The following is a 14,970-nucleotide window of genomic DNA, read 5'->3' as shown; positions in this document are numbered from 1 at the left end:
CGCTTTACTGTCCAAATGTGTATTGTGTATTAAATTAGCAAAATAATATACAAGCAAAGACGTACTAAATCCTACGCCACCATTTTGGTACTTAATATATTATGGATATAAATTTGTAAAACCGTATTTGACCACACAGGTATAAGATCGACATTATATTGCAAATCCTTACTATAGAAAAATACTTCTTTAGTACCTGTAAAGTATTAACTCGAATTTAAAAGTAAACATGAAATAGCAGCACATAAATATATTACTATACCTAATGCAGAAATATATAACTCATCCCGACTCTCCATTGTTAACTTAAAACTGAAATATTTACAAAACAACACTGACGCCAACGTAAGGAGTGCGATAGTAAATAACAAACAAAAGTGACCCAAATTAACTACCTTATCCACGAACTCATGACAGAATCTAATCTATTTTGATTGCCTTTCTAATTTTTTTTCCACGAACAAAAACTTTAGAAAACCAACTGCGAGAAATTTCCATTTAGTTTACTCCCAACTGAGTGAAAAGTTTGTTTGATAACGTGTAACTGACAAAGGATTGTATTCTGATTTGACAACCTTCTTTAACGTTTGCTCGGATTCGTAAAATAAATATAAATATAACAATAATACATACACATCTTAAATGATACACTATTATACACTGAAGGAACTCATAAATAAAAATTTAGCTTTCAAAATTAAATAGCTTGTCTCTTGAGCATACAAAATAATAAAAACAAATAAATAAATAAATAAATAAATAAATAAATAAATAAATAAATAAATAAATAAATTAATAATAATAATAATAATAATAATAATAATAATAATAATAATAATAATAATAATAATAATAATAATAATAATAATAATAATAATAATATAGCTCCTTCCTGGTTAAGCGGTTAGCGTACGCGCCTTTGGCATGGGAGACCCGGGTTCGAGTCCCGGCCGAGGATCAAGTGGTTCGGATTCCACGTTAATCAGTAGGTCTACGTCTCATATAGCCTCGCTGCTGAACAAGACGTTAAACTCAAAATCCGCAGTTAGCTTTCAAGATTGAACGCCTGGTCATCAGAGTAAGAGAAACTGAAAACAGGAAAAAGAATACTCCGTTCAGTGTCACTGTTGGCCATATTGAATGTCCAAATATGTTTTGAAGAAATAACATTTCATGGAATTTATTATTTATCTAATAGATTTTGAACAGAACCAGCTAGAGAAACAAATTCAAGTAGTTTTTTTTATGAGAATTTGCTTATCTTTATTTTCTTTCTTTTTTTAAATATATTTTCATTATACAATGCTTTTCTATAACTCCTCTTTGCTCCTAATTCCCCTAATAAACATATTTTGTTATTTACACAACTATTATCATTTAGACCAGTGGTTCTCAACCTAACTCGTATCACGACCCCCATTTTATCACATCCTCTTGCCAGGAGTCCCTTATAATTTCTGGTTTGTAATAAGCTAGTATATGTTGTTTTTTATATATATATATTGCGGAGATCTCACACTATCCATTTATTTCTGTAATAGTAGAATCAATTTCTTGTAAAAATGAAATGAAATTTTTGAGTTTTACGTCCCACGGATATGCCGGTTAGGCTAAAGGAGACGGTGATGATGAGTAATGAATGAAATGGTGGAATGAAAATAGTGGGAGGAAACGGGAGAACCCCGAGAAAACCCACGCACAAGGTGTTTCAATTTCTTGTATACAATGGATACAGTAACTTCCCTAAAAGAGAATGGATTAAAACCAAATTTGATCAATTCATTCATATTACAAATATCGAATCCAATCTGTCATACTGTTTCAAAATGGAGGCTGTTTAAAAATTTTTAAACTTCATAGCTCCGTTAATTTCGGGTCATATGATAAAAAAAATAAATAAATAAAAAATTACATTATTTCTAATTTTAGTTACATAAACTTGGACAGTTGTTAAAACAGTTATTAAGTATTTTAAATGACTTGATAATGTGCGTCACGAAGATTGAACCGGGCATTGCCGCATTAGTGAAATGAGATGATCAGTTATCTCATTAGATTTCAATTTTAATTGTATTTCAATATGGAGATTTTGTTGCATTTGTTTTTCTCTGGAATTTCATTATGCAGTTCTCATTAGTTTCATATCGTACCTCTTTCATTTCTCTTTCATGGGTTTTTAAGCAACTCTGAACCTGCTGAAAATATTTAGTAGACCTATTTTTTGTTGTTTTTAACAGTATGTATAAAAAATAAAAATATGCCTATTAGAACAAAATTGAAAATAATATTTAAAAATACTTTCCGGTATTAGATTCTAATTATATTTATATGTTCCACTTATCTTTGCAACCCCTAGGTTGAGAAACCCTGATTTAGACAATGCAAAACCACGCTTAGGGATTCTAATTATCATTCTACTTAAAGATTTCTGTAATTTCTGAATTTCCTTTAAGCTTCCAAGCTTTCGACTCTCCCTTGGAGTCTTGGTCATGGAGGTTAAAAAACACGAAGAAAAACCATAGAAACACTAAGGAATGAAAAAGGAACGGACTTAGCAAGGGAAGAGCTGTGTGAACGGAAACACATTGTCATGTACGTCGGGGATCAGCGGATGAAGATGATTCAAATTGACAACGTGTTTCTGGTCAACACAACTCTTCCCTCGGTAAGTCCGTTTCTTTTTTTTTTTTTTTTTTTTTTTTTTAACATTAAATTTTTATTCTTTTTCTTCCTGTTTTTAACCTCCGTGACGAAGACTTCAAGGGAGAGTCGAAAGCTTGGAAGCTTAAAAGAAATTCAGAAATTACAGAAATCTGTAAGTAGTATTATCATTTAGTTAGAGGAATTTATTTCTAAGCACTTTATGTTATCTTCTACAACATTCTAATAAAGAATCATATACTAATGTGAATAATACCCAGGAGCCTTTTTGTACATAAAGCTAAAAAGGAAGTATCCACAGTTTCAGTGTGAATTACACTCGACTCCATTCTGTTCATAGAACTTAAGGATACTACAATCATTCACTCATGGATTTAACATAACACTACGCATCATTTCTAGCGAAGTTTAATCATTTTAATATTTGAATATACATGTTGCTTGCAGGTTACATTTTGCAGTTTTCAACTCCATGGTAATTTAATTCTGTAGAAAATGCTACAAAATCTCAAGTCAAGGAAAATACTTTGAAAACTCAACTTTCTGACGCTGTAACGTATGAATGATTGTCGCTGACTTAATAGGGTGATATGTGTTCAGTTCTTCCAATTCCATGGTTGTTAAGTCTGACTACCTAGACGGAAACCCCTGCATCTTTGTTTCTAGTAGCTCCTAACTATCTCACAAAGCTCAGTTAACATCACCAACAAAATTTTGAGAACCCAGGGGCAGATACATGGGAAGGGTGAAGGAGGCGACTGCTGCCCATCTCCAGAGTCTTATCTTTCTTTCCTCTTCTAAGCGCAGTTGGTTTTACGATATACAGAGACATTATGTCACCCTCTCACCTAATACTAGTTTAATAGGGGACCCCCGTGTGGATGATACTGACGTTGCCGTTATGATAGGACTTCAAACTAACCATGTATGTCTATCATTCAAGTACGTTATATACAGTTGTTGATTTACCGTTTACAAGCAAAGTGTGCTCGAAATGGGGGTACGGAGTTGCCCCACTTCTTACAATTACAATTAACGTTCCCCCTTTATTTTATTTTATTTTATTTTATTTATTTATTTATTTTATTTTTTTTTTTATCGCGCATAATAGTACAGTAGAAGTTGTACTTCGTATCTGTATATGACGCTTCTGGACCCACTAGCATGTGAAGCACACGGAAATCGAACGGGAATCTAGGATTATGCTCACTAAAGGCACACATTTGGCTACAAGCGAACTTTAATTGAGTACAAAAGCAGACTTGTATTTTCAGTTGTCTTTTAAACTGCGTAGCAGGTTTTTGAATTTTTAATTCTATGGTAAGTTTATTCGCTTCGAATTGCTTAAGTCACAATAAATTCTTTAAATCCTATCTCCAATCACTTTAAGTCTCTATTTACAAGTCCTAATGAGTTGAAACATTCCTAAATCTATAATTAAGAGAAAGCAGGAGTGAATACAACTAGTATGGATTAACATCTTCGATTTAGTATGGTTCATAAAACTTTTCATTATATACTTCGGGTGTATGAAGCTTTTTGTATAAAATGACCTAATAGTTCAATGTAAACAATACATACGTTAATCCAGCTATCCCGATTGAAGCTTCATGGACATATCAAAGTTGTAATTTATAATATTAACAATCAATTTCTTCGTGAAAATTTTAATTATTAATACAGTATTGCCCCTGAAATTCGAATGCCTCAGAGCCCAGACAACCTATAATACGAACGGAAACTGCGAAGCAAAATTTGCCTCGGAATACGAACGCTGCTTTGGAATTAGAATGCCCAGCGTGTATTTTGGGTGTGTTTTTACGTGCATTTCGCCTGTGCTTTGTCGTTTAGTCCGTTGTCTGAAGCTAGTGTAAGAGCATCTCGTGTGACTTCGGCTTTTCATTTGATATCTTTGTACCTGTTTATTATTATTAACTAACTAAAAACTAACTCTATGGCCTACGGAATCCGGAGGTTCAATGCCGCGTTCACGAAAGTTCTCCACTGACTTCTGTCCTTAGCCAACTGGATCCAGTTTCTACTCTGTATTCCTATTTCTGCAACATCGATCTTAAGATCTGCATATTGTCCTCCCATCTGTGCCTATGTTTTCCTAATGGTAGTTTCCCGATTGGATTTCCAGTTAAAACTTTGAAAGCGTTTCTATATTCTTCCATCCTGGCTACATGACCTACCTATCCGAGCCTAGACTTTAAGACCCTAACAATATTTGGTAAACTATTCTTTTTCTTCTTCTTATTTGTTAACATTTTACCTTAAAATCCAGTGTATTTACTGTTAAAATCATTCGAGTTCGTGGAACCCAGTAATGGGTTAATCAAGATTCTATTATTTTAAAGGAGAAAAACTTGGCTTGAAACTCAAACAAGGTTCTGGAACAGCTTAAATTCATGTTCCAAGATATCACAGTATAATACATTAAATCTTTAATATATTCCTAACTCTTCCATCCATACAGCTGCATTAACGTATTGTCGTTTACAACGAGGTATTGTGCCACAGTTTCCCCAAAACTTTACAGACCATGTAATGAAACAAGCAAAACATTTCAGAAGAATGTCAAAGAAAGAAAGAAAAGAAAAATAATTAGGCCGGCAAACATAATTCACTTAAATCAAAATGGTACATTTACACAGTTATTGTAATAGTAAGCCCTATTCACGATTTAAGTTCGTTATAATCTAATTCGAACTGGGATGCACGTACTTTAGAAGTAAAGTTAAATGCTAATGTGTCAGTGTGTTTCTAATACAACCCTTTCAGGGTGCTACATCTGTACGAGAGCCACAGTGACCCCATCACTGTCTTAATCCATACTAGCTGTATGCAATTCAGCTCCCTCTTAAGAGCCTGACATACTAAAAATAATACAAAATTTACCATGTTTCTTCTGCTTGTTTTTCATAAGTGAGAGATCATGAAATGCAACTTACCAGAGTGATAGATAATGTTATTCTACAACAGAAAATATGAACCTGAAGAATTTTCAGTGTTGCCATTCATAGAAATTACAGTGTCGCCAGATTAACATTTCTCCCAAACTCTAAGCTAATGCAGCAACTAAAGAAACGAACTCAACTGCACTTGATTACGTATCACGTTGTTTTAGTATCCTGTGAACTACTTTTTAGATAACATTATTATTAAATTTCAATAACTGTATGTTAAAACTATTTTGTTTATTACAAACTAAATACAACTATCATTTAAAAAGTAGTACATAGGATGTCAAAGCAACATGATACGTAATCAGCTGCAGTCAAGTTCGTTCCTAGTCGCTGAATTAATTTAGATTTTTGGGGAAATGCTATTCTGGCAACACTGTAATTTCACTGGATGGCAACACTGAAAATTCTTCAGGTTCATATTTTCTGTTGTAGAATAACATTATCTATCACTGTGGTAAGTTGCATTTCATTATCTCCTTTCACTTATGAAAAACAAACCAAAGAAAAATGGTAAATTTGGTATTATTTTTAGTATGTCAGGCTCTCAAGTTGAGTTATCGAAGGGCATGTCGCATTAAACTGAGTGTCTTATTATGTTATCTTTACTGTGCCACCATAAAACCTTTTCCTTAATTGACTTTTAAACACTAAACACACTATTAAAGAAAACACAAATTAGAAAAGACAGGGTAGGAAGAGGATAAGAAGGTAGAAATAAATCACTTGTGGTACACAAGAAAAATGTACAACAAAAAACAAAAAGAACTCTCTCCAGTCCAAGTGCAAGAAAGCTAAGCTTACCTCCTCCAAACTGTGACATGCAAACTCTGTCTCAGATCCCAGAGATACCCGGTAACCCCTCACCTGCAAACAGAGGTTCAATGTGAGTTTCCAGGAGAAAAATAAAAAATGTAAAAGAAACTGTAAACATGTGCCACATAGCATGCAATAACAACGTGAAAAAACAGAACAAGCAGAATAACTTCACAGCAAGGAAGGGATACCTACAACTTTTCAGCATACGTATATATATTTTTGTGCACCAGTAAATACAAAAATAGAATGCCACACCTAACTGGAAATTAAAAAAAAAAAGTCCTCTTAACAGAACAAATATTTTTATGTAGGGGAACATAAGGAAATTTAAAATAATACTTGTTAATATGTTAAGATGTTACTCATTTTCTCTATTTTTAGTAATAGATTGACTACCACGACTTAAAACCCCAAATAATATATCATTCCCAAAATCTAGTAGTCTACGATAACATTATATATATATATTCAAAACAACACCGACAACGTTTGTGAGATGATTCCTGACACCAAGATCAGACGAAAAGTATAGATCAACCTGGGTGCACAAATGCTTTCTTTTGAAGTTATAGGCTGCCGAAAACATAAAAAAAAGAAATACTTTAAAAGGTCCATAGCTCCAAAACTATGGGACCTACAGTAGTCGGGTCAAGATTTCACTTAGGAACTAGTATGTGCCCTATCCAAATATCTAAGTTTCACAAACCTGCTGTACTTCCGCAATAATATTTATGGAGGTAGTTGGTTAGTGCTTCAAATTACATGCCCGTAGCCAAACTCCCTCTATAAAAATTGTTGCGTGAGCACCTTAGGATTCTGAAACACGTATTTTTGGATAGCACACATATTAGTTTCTAAGTGAAATCTTTACCCGACTATGGACCCATAGTTTTGGAGCTATGGACCTTTAAAGTTCATTTTTTCGTTTCCGGCAGCCTATAGCTCCACAAGGAAGCATTTGGGCGCCCAGGTTGGTCTATAGTTTCTGTCTTATCTTGGTGTCAGGAATCACCTCCCAAACGTTGTCGGTGTTGTTTTGAAACGCTATATATCATATTATTTGCGTGCTGAAACTGTCGGAAAAAGCTTATATTTGTGTCAATAATTGAAGCTTACCTCAATGTCCTTCATGTGATTTGTGGTTAGACTTTCATTGCTAAGAACCTGCAATTCTACCTTATGAACAAATACTAAATGCAGAAGGGAGCTAAGTTCTTATGCTATCTAAACGTGAGGGGGTCGAATTATTTCACACGTTGAACTCAAAAATGCGTAAGTATTCTTATACAGTTTCTTCCTATCTTTTTTTTTTTTTTTTTTTTTTGTATGCACTCATTATTATCATATCATATACCATATCGACTGCGTGTGGATGGTGGCGTATAGGATTAAAAATGAACATTTAAAAAACTATAAATTTCGGATACACAAGGCCTGGCAAACTATACACAAATAAACACGGAATAGTTGCAACAGCAAAAAGCTGAAACACAATTTCTACATACGTATTTTTCAGTTTAACAGACACAATAATTTGAACTTCTCGCATTTAAATAACCTTAAAACTCACCTAATATGATATTCTTCCGCTTTTTGTATTGGCTCAAAGAAATGCAGATTCTAAGTCGAAACATTACCCACAAAATTTATAAACGATATCGAAGTAAGCGTCATTTACTTTTTTTTTTTTTTTTTTTTTTTTTTAATATTTTTAAATCATTGCCGCGTTTTGCGTTGAATCGCCAAATTGAAATCTTGTCGTTCTTTTTAGTGAGAAACAACATAAATTGATAATTAAAACTGAATCACACAATACCACAAAAATTACCGAAAATCAAATTCTAGTTCCCATAAGTCCATTTAATCTAACCTTCAATATAAATGGCGAGACGATAGTTTACTTGACCAAACAAGTATATAAGCCAGCTCAAAACTGAGTGAATTACTTGCTGGCATAGCTGATAACAAAGAAATCTATCAAACAATCTTTCCGGATGGGCGGTATACAAGATGGAATGTGGAGATATTCAGACACATACAAAACACAACTCACGTGACACAACACACTATCATCTATTGTACAATAAATATAGATCTGAACTACGTTCTTTAATAATAATAATAATAATAATAATAATAATAATAATAATAATAATAATAATAATAATAATAATAATAATAATAATAATAATAACTTCCTTGCGCTATAACTGACGAATTACGAAAGCAAACTATGATGTAACTGCATCATAATGATAGTATATTTGTACCCTTGAATTTCTAATTATGAATTATCATATACATGTAGTACCCTTAGCGGCAACACATTAGTTGCAAAATGAAACAATACTCATCTTGCACTGACGAAATCTTGATAGATATTTTTTCACGCTCACATTACATTTCGTGCGTGTAGATAAATAATCAGAAAATGTTTGTAATCAGAAACGTAAAGGGGAAAAAATTAAAAGTGATGTAACTGATACTTCATAGTAAAAAGTGAAAGTAAGTTAGACAGAAACCCATTTAAATCCATGAAATCAATACTAAGAAATTGTTTTAAATTTTATTTTATTAAAATTTCCTTTACAAAACTACGTTTTATACTTAAAAGTGTTCATTTTCATATTCAACGTATACAATTTTTTTTTTTCGAATCCGAAAAACGGCATTACAGATGCTTTTCGTATTCTGTTTATAATACATTTCCTTAAATTCCAAATATCGACTACTCAGCAAATAAACTCGGTCTTTCATTACACATACTAAAAAATTTGTAGGATAAGATCTGAAGAAGAGGAAAGGCATTTTATAGAACCACGTCTAACAAATCATTCCACAAGCGTATTATTTAAGAACGCTTTTACATGCAGTCTGCAATGAGAAAGTGCACCAACAAAACGCAACAACGTACAAAAGAGTTTCATGAAGACAAATTATTTTATAGAAGCTACAACTTACCAATATACAAGGTGTTATCAAAGAGTACGGTGAAAGTACTGTAGTTGCACAGTGCCACCTATCGATGTTGTATTCATATCAACTAATAAGCCCGACAACCTAAACCTTTGATACAGTCGAGTTTAAACGATAGTTGGCTTCCAGAGACAGAAAAGTGAGGACGTGCTAAGAGTGTTTGTCGCGTGCCAACATTAAGTTTTGTTCTAAGCTGCAAAAGAGTGCCAAAGAAGCTCACGAAATGTCAAAATCAGTGTATGGCGATGAAGCAGTAGCATTGAAGACTGTTTGCAAGTGGTAGGAGCTATCCAAAAGCAGCAAAAAGTCAGTTGATCGATACGTCCTTGAACGTCAAAAATAGATGAAAACGTGCAAAAAGTGGCACAAATGATATGTTCAAACCAGTGATGTGCCGTAAACTATAACTTTACGTCTACGCGATTGTCTACTGTAATCTATACGTAATCTACATTCACCTTTTTTTTCGTGTAGACTATGTAGACAACCACGATCAAATGTAAGGAAGAATTTCGTTGCTCGTTTTTCATATTTCCTCATTCAGTTGTTTTGCTTAGGTGTAGCGAAAGATTAGGGAAACGACTAACATATAAAAAGTAGAGGGAATTATCTAATCTGAAAGTGATACGGATGACAACGCTGGAGTTGCGCTGTCGATGCTGCTGTAGTGTTTAAGAAAGGTAGAAGAATTAATCCTATATCCTTTGTCTGTGCATACCACTTCCTTAGATTTTCCACTTCGAGCACTGCTTTTATAATGAAACGTACAAAACTATTTCTCACCTGTGGGCTTTCAGTCTTGAAGCTGCTGTATTTGCCAATTTTTTCTTGCATATTTTACAAAATGCATAATATTTGTTATTTTCCTTCATCAAGACGAAACTAAGTATTCGAAAGTTACTATTCGCTGGTCTAGGTATTTTATTTTGTACGCAATTTCGCAAGGTAACGACAAAAGAAAGCTCCTTTATTGTCCACGACGCCATATTAAATTACGTGTTGTTGACATATTCTACATAGTCTACGTTGTTTACATTGTCTACGCATTGTTGACACGTAAACGTTATCGTTTTTTACGCGTAGACGCACATCTCTGGTTCAAACAGACGAATGACGATTCGAGAGCTTTCCAAAGAACTAAACATTTCGTAAGGGTTCATGAGAAACATTTTAAGCGCCGATTAAATGGGCAAATGGCTTCCTTCTTAACCACGAGAACGCGCCGTGCCACACTTTGCTTTTGATCCGCGAGTTTTTGGCTGAAAAAAATATCCTTGTCTATCCACATTCGCTGTGCTCTCCAGATACAGCACCATGCGACTTCTGACTCTTTCCAAAACTTAAAACCATGCTTAAGTGAAAATGTTTTGACACCATTCCTTACATTGAGAGGGCCACAACAGAGTAGCTGAACGCCATTCCAAAAGAATCCTTTCAGAAAAGCTTTCAGTCATGGATTCAACGTTGGAATAAGTGCATTACTAGTCAAGGACAGTACTTTGAAGGAGTTTAAATTAAATTCAATGTAAATTTATTACTTTGTTTCTAATAAAATTATTCGCTGTATTTTTTGATCACACATCGTAATTTCGAACAAATTGTATTTTTGTTACATGACTAGTCAATGAAAACTAAATAGGCCTACAACTTATTGTGCAAGTGTCGAGTGATTTATAGAAGATTGTGTAGTTTAAGAACTTAAAACGAAATTAGATCGATTTGTTAAACTGGCATTAAAGTTATTTAGATGTTTAATCTTTCGCGTTCAGAAATTGAACCTACAAATTATATTTATTTTTTTCTCCTTTATCTAGTCTTCTTACTACTGCTAAAATAGTGGTAAATTAAACAGTGCCAATAATCTGGATTTTTTTTAATGGGTTCATCCCGACAGTGTCTCGACAGATTACAACCGGGACGTTAAACGGCGCGTTTGTCAGCGGACTCAAAAGATGTATTATTTTAAATTCCCGTTTACCTCTGGTGCTTAGTTCTTCCCACGAACGAAAATGAAATAATAATAATAATAATAATAATAATAATAATAATAATAATAATAATAATAATATCTGTTATGGCAATGACACAATGCATTTTCATTTTTCTCTTCTTCAGGAATTTGAGTAGACATAGAAATTTTTGTACAGGACGCAGCCGAAGGCTGAGAAGTGGGACTAGTTTTTTATGAATACCCTTTGTTAAGGACTTTTAAACCTTACTTCGTCAACTTAAGAAGAACATGTTATTTCGGAAACCATGATAAGCTCAATTTTTGTACTGTAAAATTAAATTTCAGTTTCTTAATTTCTTTTTCAGTTTAGCTATTGATTTGTCTTTCGTTTCAATAATTTCAGTAGTGATAATAAAAATAACATATAGAAAATATGTCCCCTCCCACCAAAAAAAAAAAAAAAAAACAGCGTTTGATATTTTTTATGTACAACGCAATGTCCCGATTTCCTACTTTTTAAAAATATCTCAAATATCTCTATCAAAACAAAGTATTAAATCCTTATGAATTTGTCCGGAAATGCATAGTTTTGGTTCAAGAAACTCTCGAAGGAATGGAACACTGAACTTTAATTTCTAATATGACCTGTCCCGGAGCTGATGCAACATATTCTTATGAAAGGGTCCTAACCCATCCCATCTAAATTTCTAAAGGTATTCTTTCCCATTTCTACCTAAACTAAATTCGGCAGCATAGCAGCCGGCAAGTGCCAAGGCCCACCAGCTAGCTTTAGCTCTCGTGCTTTTAGGGTAATGTGTACTCGGTACATGGACACTCCTCCGTTAATAGCAATAGGCTACCGCTTTATTGCAGGTTACACCGCTATTGCCCTCACGACACTGGACAAACATCATGGCCAAAACGTACTGGTTTGTCTCCAATTGTAACCTATCTAAGCACTGGCCAGACCGAGTATTGTTTGGCTTCAGATCTGGAAGTAAACGTTGGACCTCTCCTATTTCGTACAAGATTAAACGCCTACAGCTCTTAAGATATGCAGCAACGCAAGGTTAAAGTACCAAGCATCACTGTTAGGACTAGGTACGTTGTGTTATGAATATCAAACAAGAGTAGATATGATCTGCTACTTAACAGTGTGTTTTTTTCATACGCACTACATAAAATAATAAATAATCTATTACAGCAGAATAAATACCATCAACTGCATCAGATTGGCAATGAATGGCATACTTTTAATGCCATCTTTCTTAGACTGGCACTGAACAGCACACTTTTAACGCCATTTTTCTCAGACTAGCAATGAAATGGCATACATTTAACGCCATCTTTCTTAGACTGGCAATGAACAGCATGTACTTTTAACGCCATCTTTCTGAACGACTACATATCAGAATTTATCCTCAGGCATGTCATTTTATTCAAGTCAATGTGATAAATGGATTGATAGGCATCACTTTTGGGCAATATTATAAACAATAAATAAAGTTTAAGAGCTAATCATAATTTTGGGCTTTATCTCATCAACCATACTGTATACTGTCGTCTTACTAATCTCATAACGGAAAGCAAGATTAGTATATACTTCAGTATCATCGTAATAGATGGCGCAGTTATCGCACCATCATTTTTATATCAGTTGGTTTAGCTCAATGAGATCTATTAATTGGTATGTACCTCACTTATGGAAACTTTTTTCTCGTTAAACGCTAACAATAATAGAGAATTTATACAAAATCTTTCACCAAGAGGTTGTATTTCTTGCCGATAAACCCACTTTTACATACCCATTTAGATATACATTTTCTTTAAAGAACTGGATATACTCAACGTTAAAGTATAATGTTCTACGCACTGAGCGAGCTCCTTCGTTGCTAAGTGGTTAGCGTACGCGCCTTTGGCGTGGGAGACCCGAGTTCGATTCCCGACGGGGGCTCATGTGATTTGGATTCCACGTTAATAATCAGGTTCCGTCTCATATAGCCTCACCGCTGAAAGGAATGTTAAACTCAAAATCAACTCAACACTACGCACTGGAGAGCTATTACCTACAAACTATCCATTTCTGGATACATACCATTGTACAAGCTTTGCTTATAATCGGGGCCCGGATCTTGTTGACCTAAAATTTTCTAAAAAGTGGCCTATAAAATGACACTAAAATTCCTGTAAAATGACTCTAAAATTCTCAAAAAATTGACCTTAAAACTTGCGTTCTTTTAAACTTTTATTTCGTTAAACATTGATATTTTTTAAATATCTATTGGATTTTTAGTTATTTCTCACTCGTATTCAAAAAATTTTGTTTCAGTTTAATTGCAGTCCATTGATCAGTCCATTGTACGGCATTGTACGTACTGAAAGCGTCAATTCATTCCCGAGTTGAAACTAGGAAGCACTCTTAAACAATAAAAGTTCGCAAGTGTAAACTACATGAGAATAGATAAAAACCCTGTTTAACACCTTAGTACGCCTTCTAATCCATTTTTAGTTATTCACGTGATCACATTCTTTGTGGTCAACTATTTGTTTGGCCACCTACCAACCACTATCCCTCGTCAACCAGTTACAGCTTAGTTTTCATTAGCTTGTTAAGAAAGCCGTTTTTCCACCCCAATAGTCAGGAAGCAGGAAAAGAGATCATTTAACTGCGTAAACAGTGTTTTTCATATCCGTAAGCAGTGTTCATTTTAAAATTTCCTTATGTAGAAGAAAAAAGAATAAAAAGACCATAAGAGACCTAAAAGTTACCTTAAAATATTTAAAAAATGACCTAAAACTTCAAAACGGCAAAAAATGACCAAAAGTTGACCCTAAAAAATATATTTTTAGAACCTAGAGTTGATGGATAACGTTTTTATTTGAACTTCCCTCGCCCTATGCGTAACAGAAAAAAGTTGACTTGTCAACAAGATCCGGGCCCTGCTTATAATAGACTTACATTTTATTGAAACTACTCACTGAGCAAACCAATACGTTTATTTTAAAACTTATTAACGTGTAACATTTCGCCAACTATCCACTTTGGCTTCGTCAAACACGCGGATCAACAGAGAGTGTCCTGATGAAGCCAAGTGGATAGTTGGCGAAACTGTTACACGTTAATAAGTTTTACAATAAACGTCTTACTTTGCTCAGCGAGTAGTTTAAGTAAAATTTAATTCTGGATACATGTTTATGGGAACTTTTTAATCTGGACTTAAGGTAGGACACACACAAATTTTTCACACTGACCAACTAACGAACAATTATACAACATTTAAGACATTCATACTGCAATTGTTTCAAAACTGGTTTTCCTAAAAGAAAGAACAACAGACAGACAGACTGGTTCTGCGCTTAATGTAACATGAGCCTTATTTAATGAAATTAAATTAAATCTTTAAGTTTAATCTCACAAACATACTTAGGATTACACGACTGGGTTGTTATCAAAAATGAATGACTTATGAAGTAGTTAGTGGAATGGAAATGTACGAGAAACCTCGACAAAATCTACGAACACACCACAATGAAGTTGTATCACCTAGGATCAATCCAAGAATTCTTAGTTCTAGTGGTTGGCCGTTCTACCACTGA

General features: G+C 33.9%; 1 protein-coding gene across 3 annotated transcripts in view; it reads right to left on the bottom strand.

Moving 5' to 3' along the window:
- The window catches only part of olf186-M (Ki-ras-induced actin-interacting protein-IP3R-interacting domain olf186-M), a 434,062-nt gene that overhangs the window by 16,117 nt on the left and 402,975 nt on the right, over positions 1–14,970 (bottom strand). For 2 of the 3 annotated variants that reach the window (XM_081745924.1, XM_081745925.1), the window contains exon 11: positions 6,432–6,494. The exons of the other annotated variant lie outside the window; for it this stretch is intronic. In XM_081745924.1, coding sequence (XP_081602050.1) covers positions 6,432–6,494 — 63 coding nt within the window. The remainder of the gene's footprint in view (positions 1–6,431; positions 6,495–14,970) is intronic. 3 annotated transcript variants of the gene reach the window in all.

The sequence above is a fragment of the Thermobia domestica genome, chromosome 18 (genome assembly GCF_964235325.1).
Source record: "Thermobia domestica chromosome 18, izTheDome1.hap1.1, whole genome shotgun sequence".
Classification (NCBI taxonomy): Eukaryota; Metazoa; Arthropoda; class Insecta; order Zygentoma; family Lepismatidae; genus Thermobia; species Thermobia domestica.
This window is presented reverse-complemented; position numbering and strand designations above follow the sequence as displayed.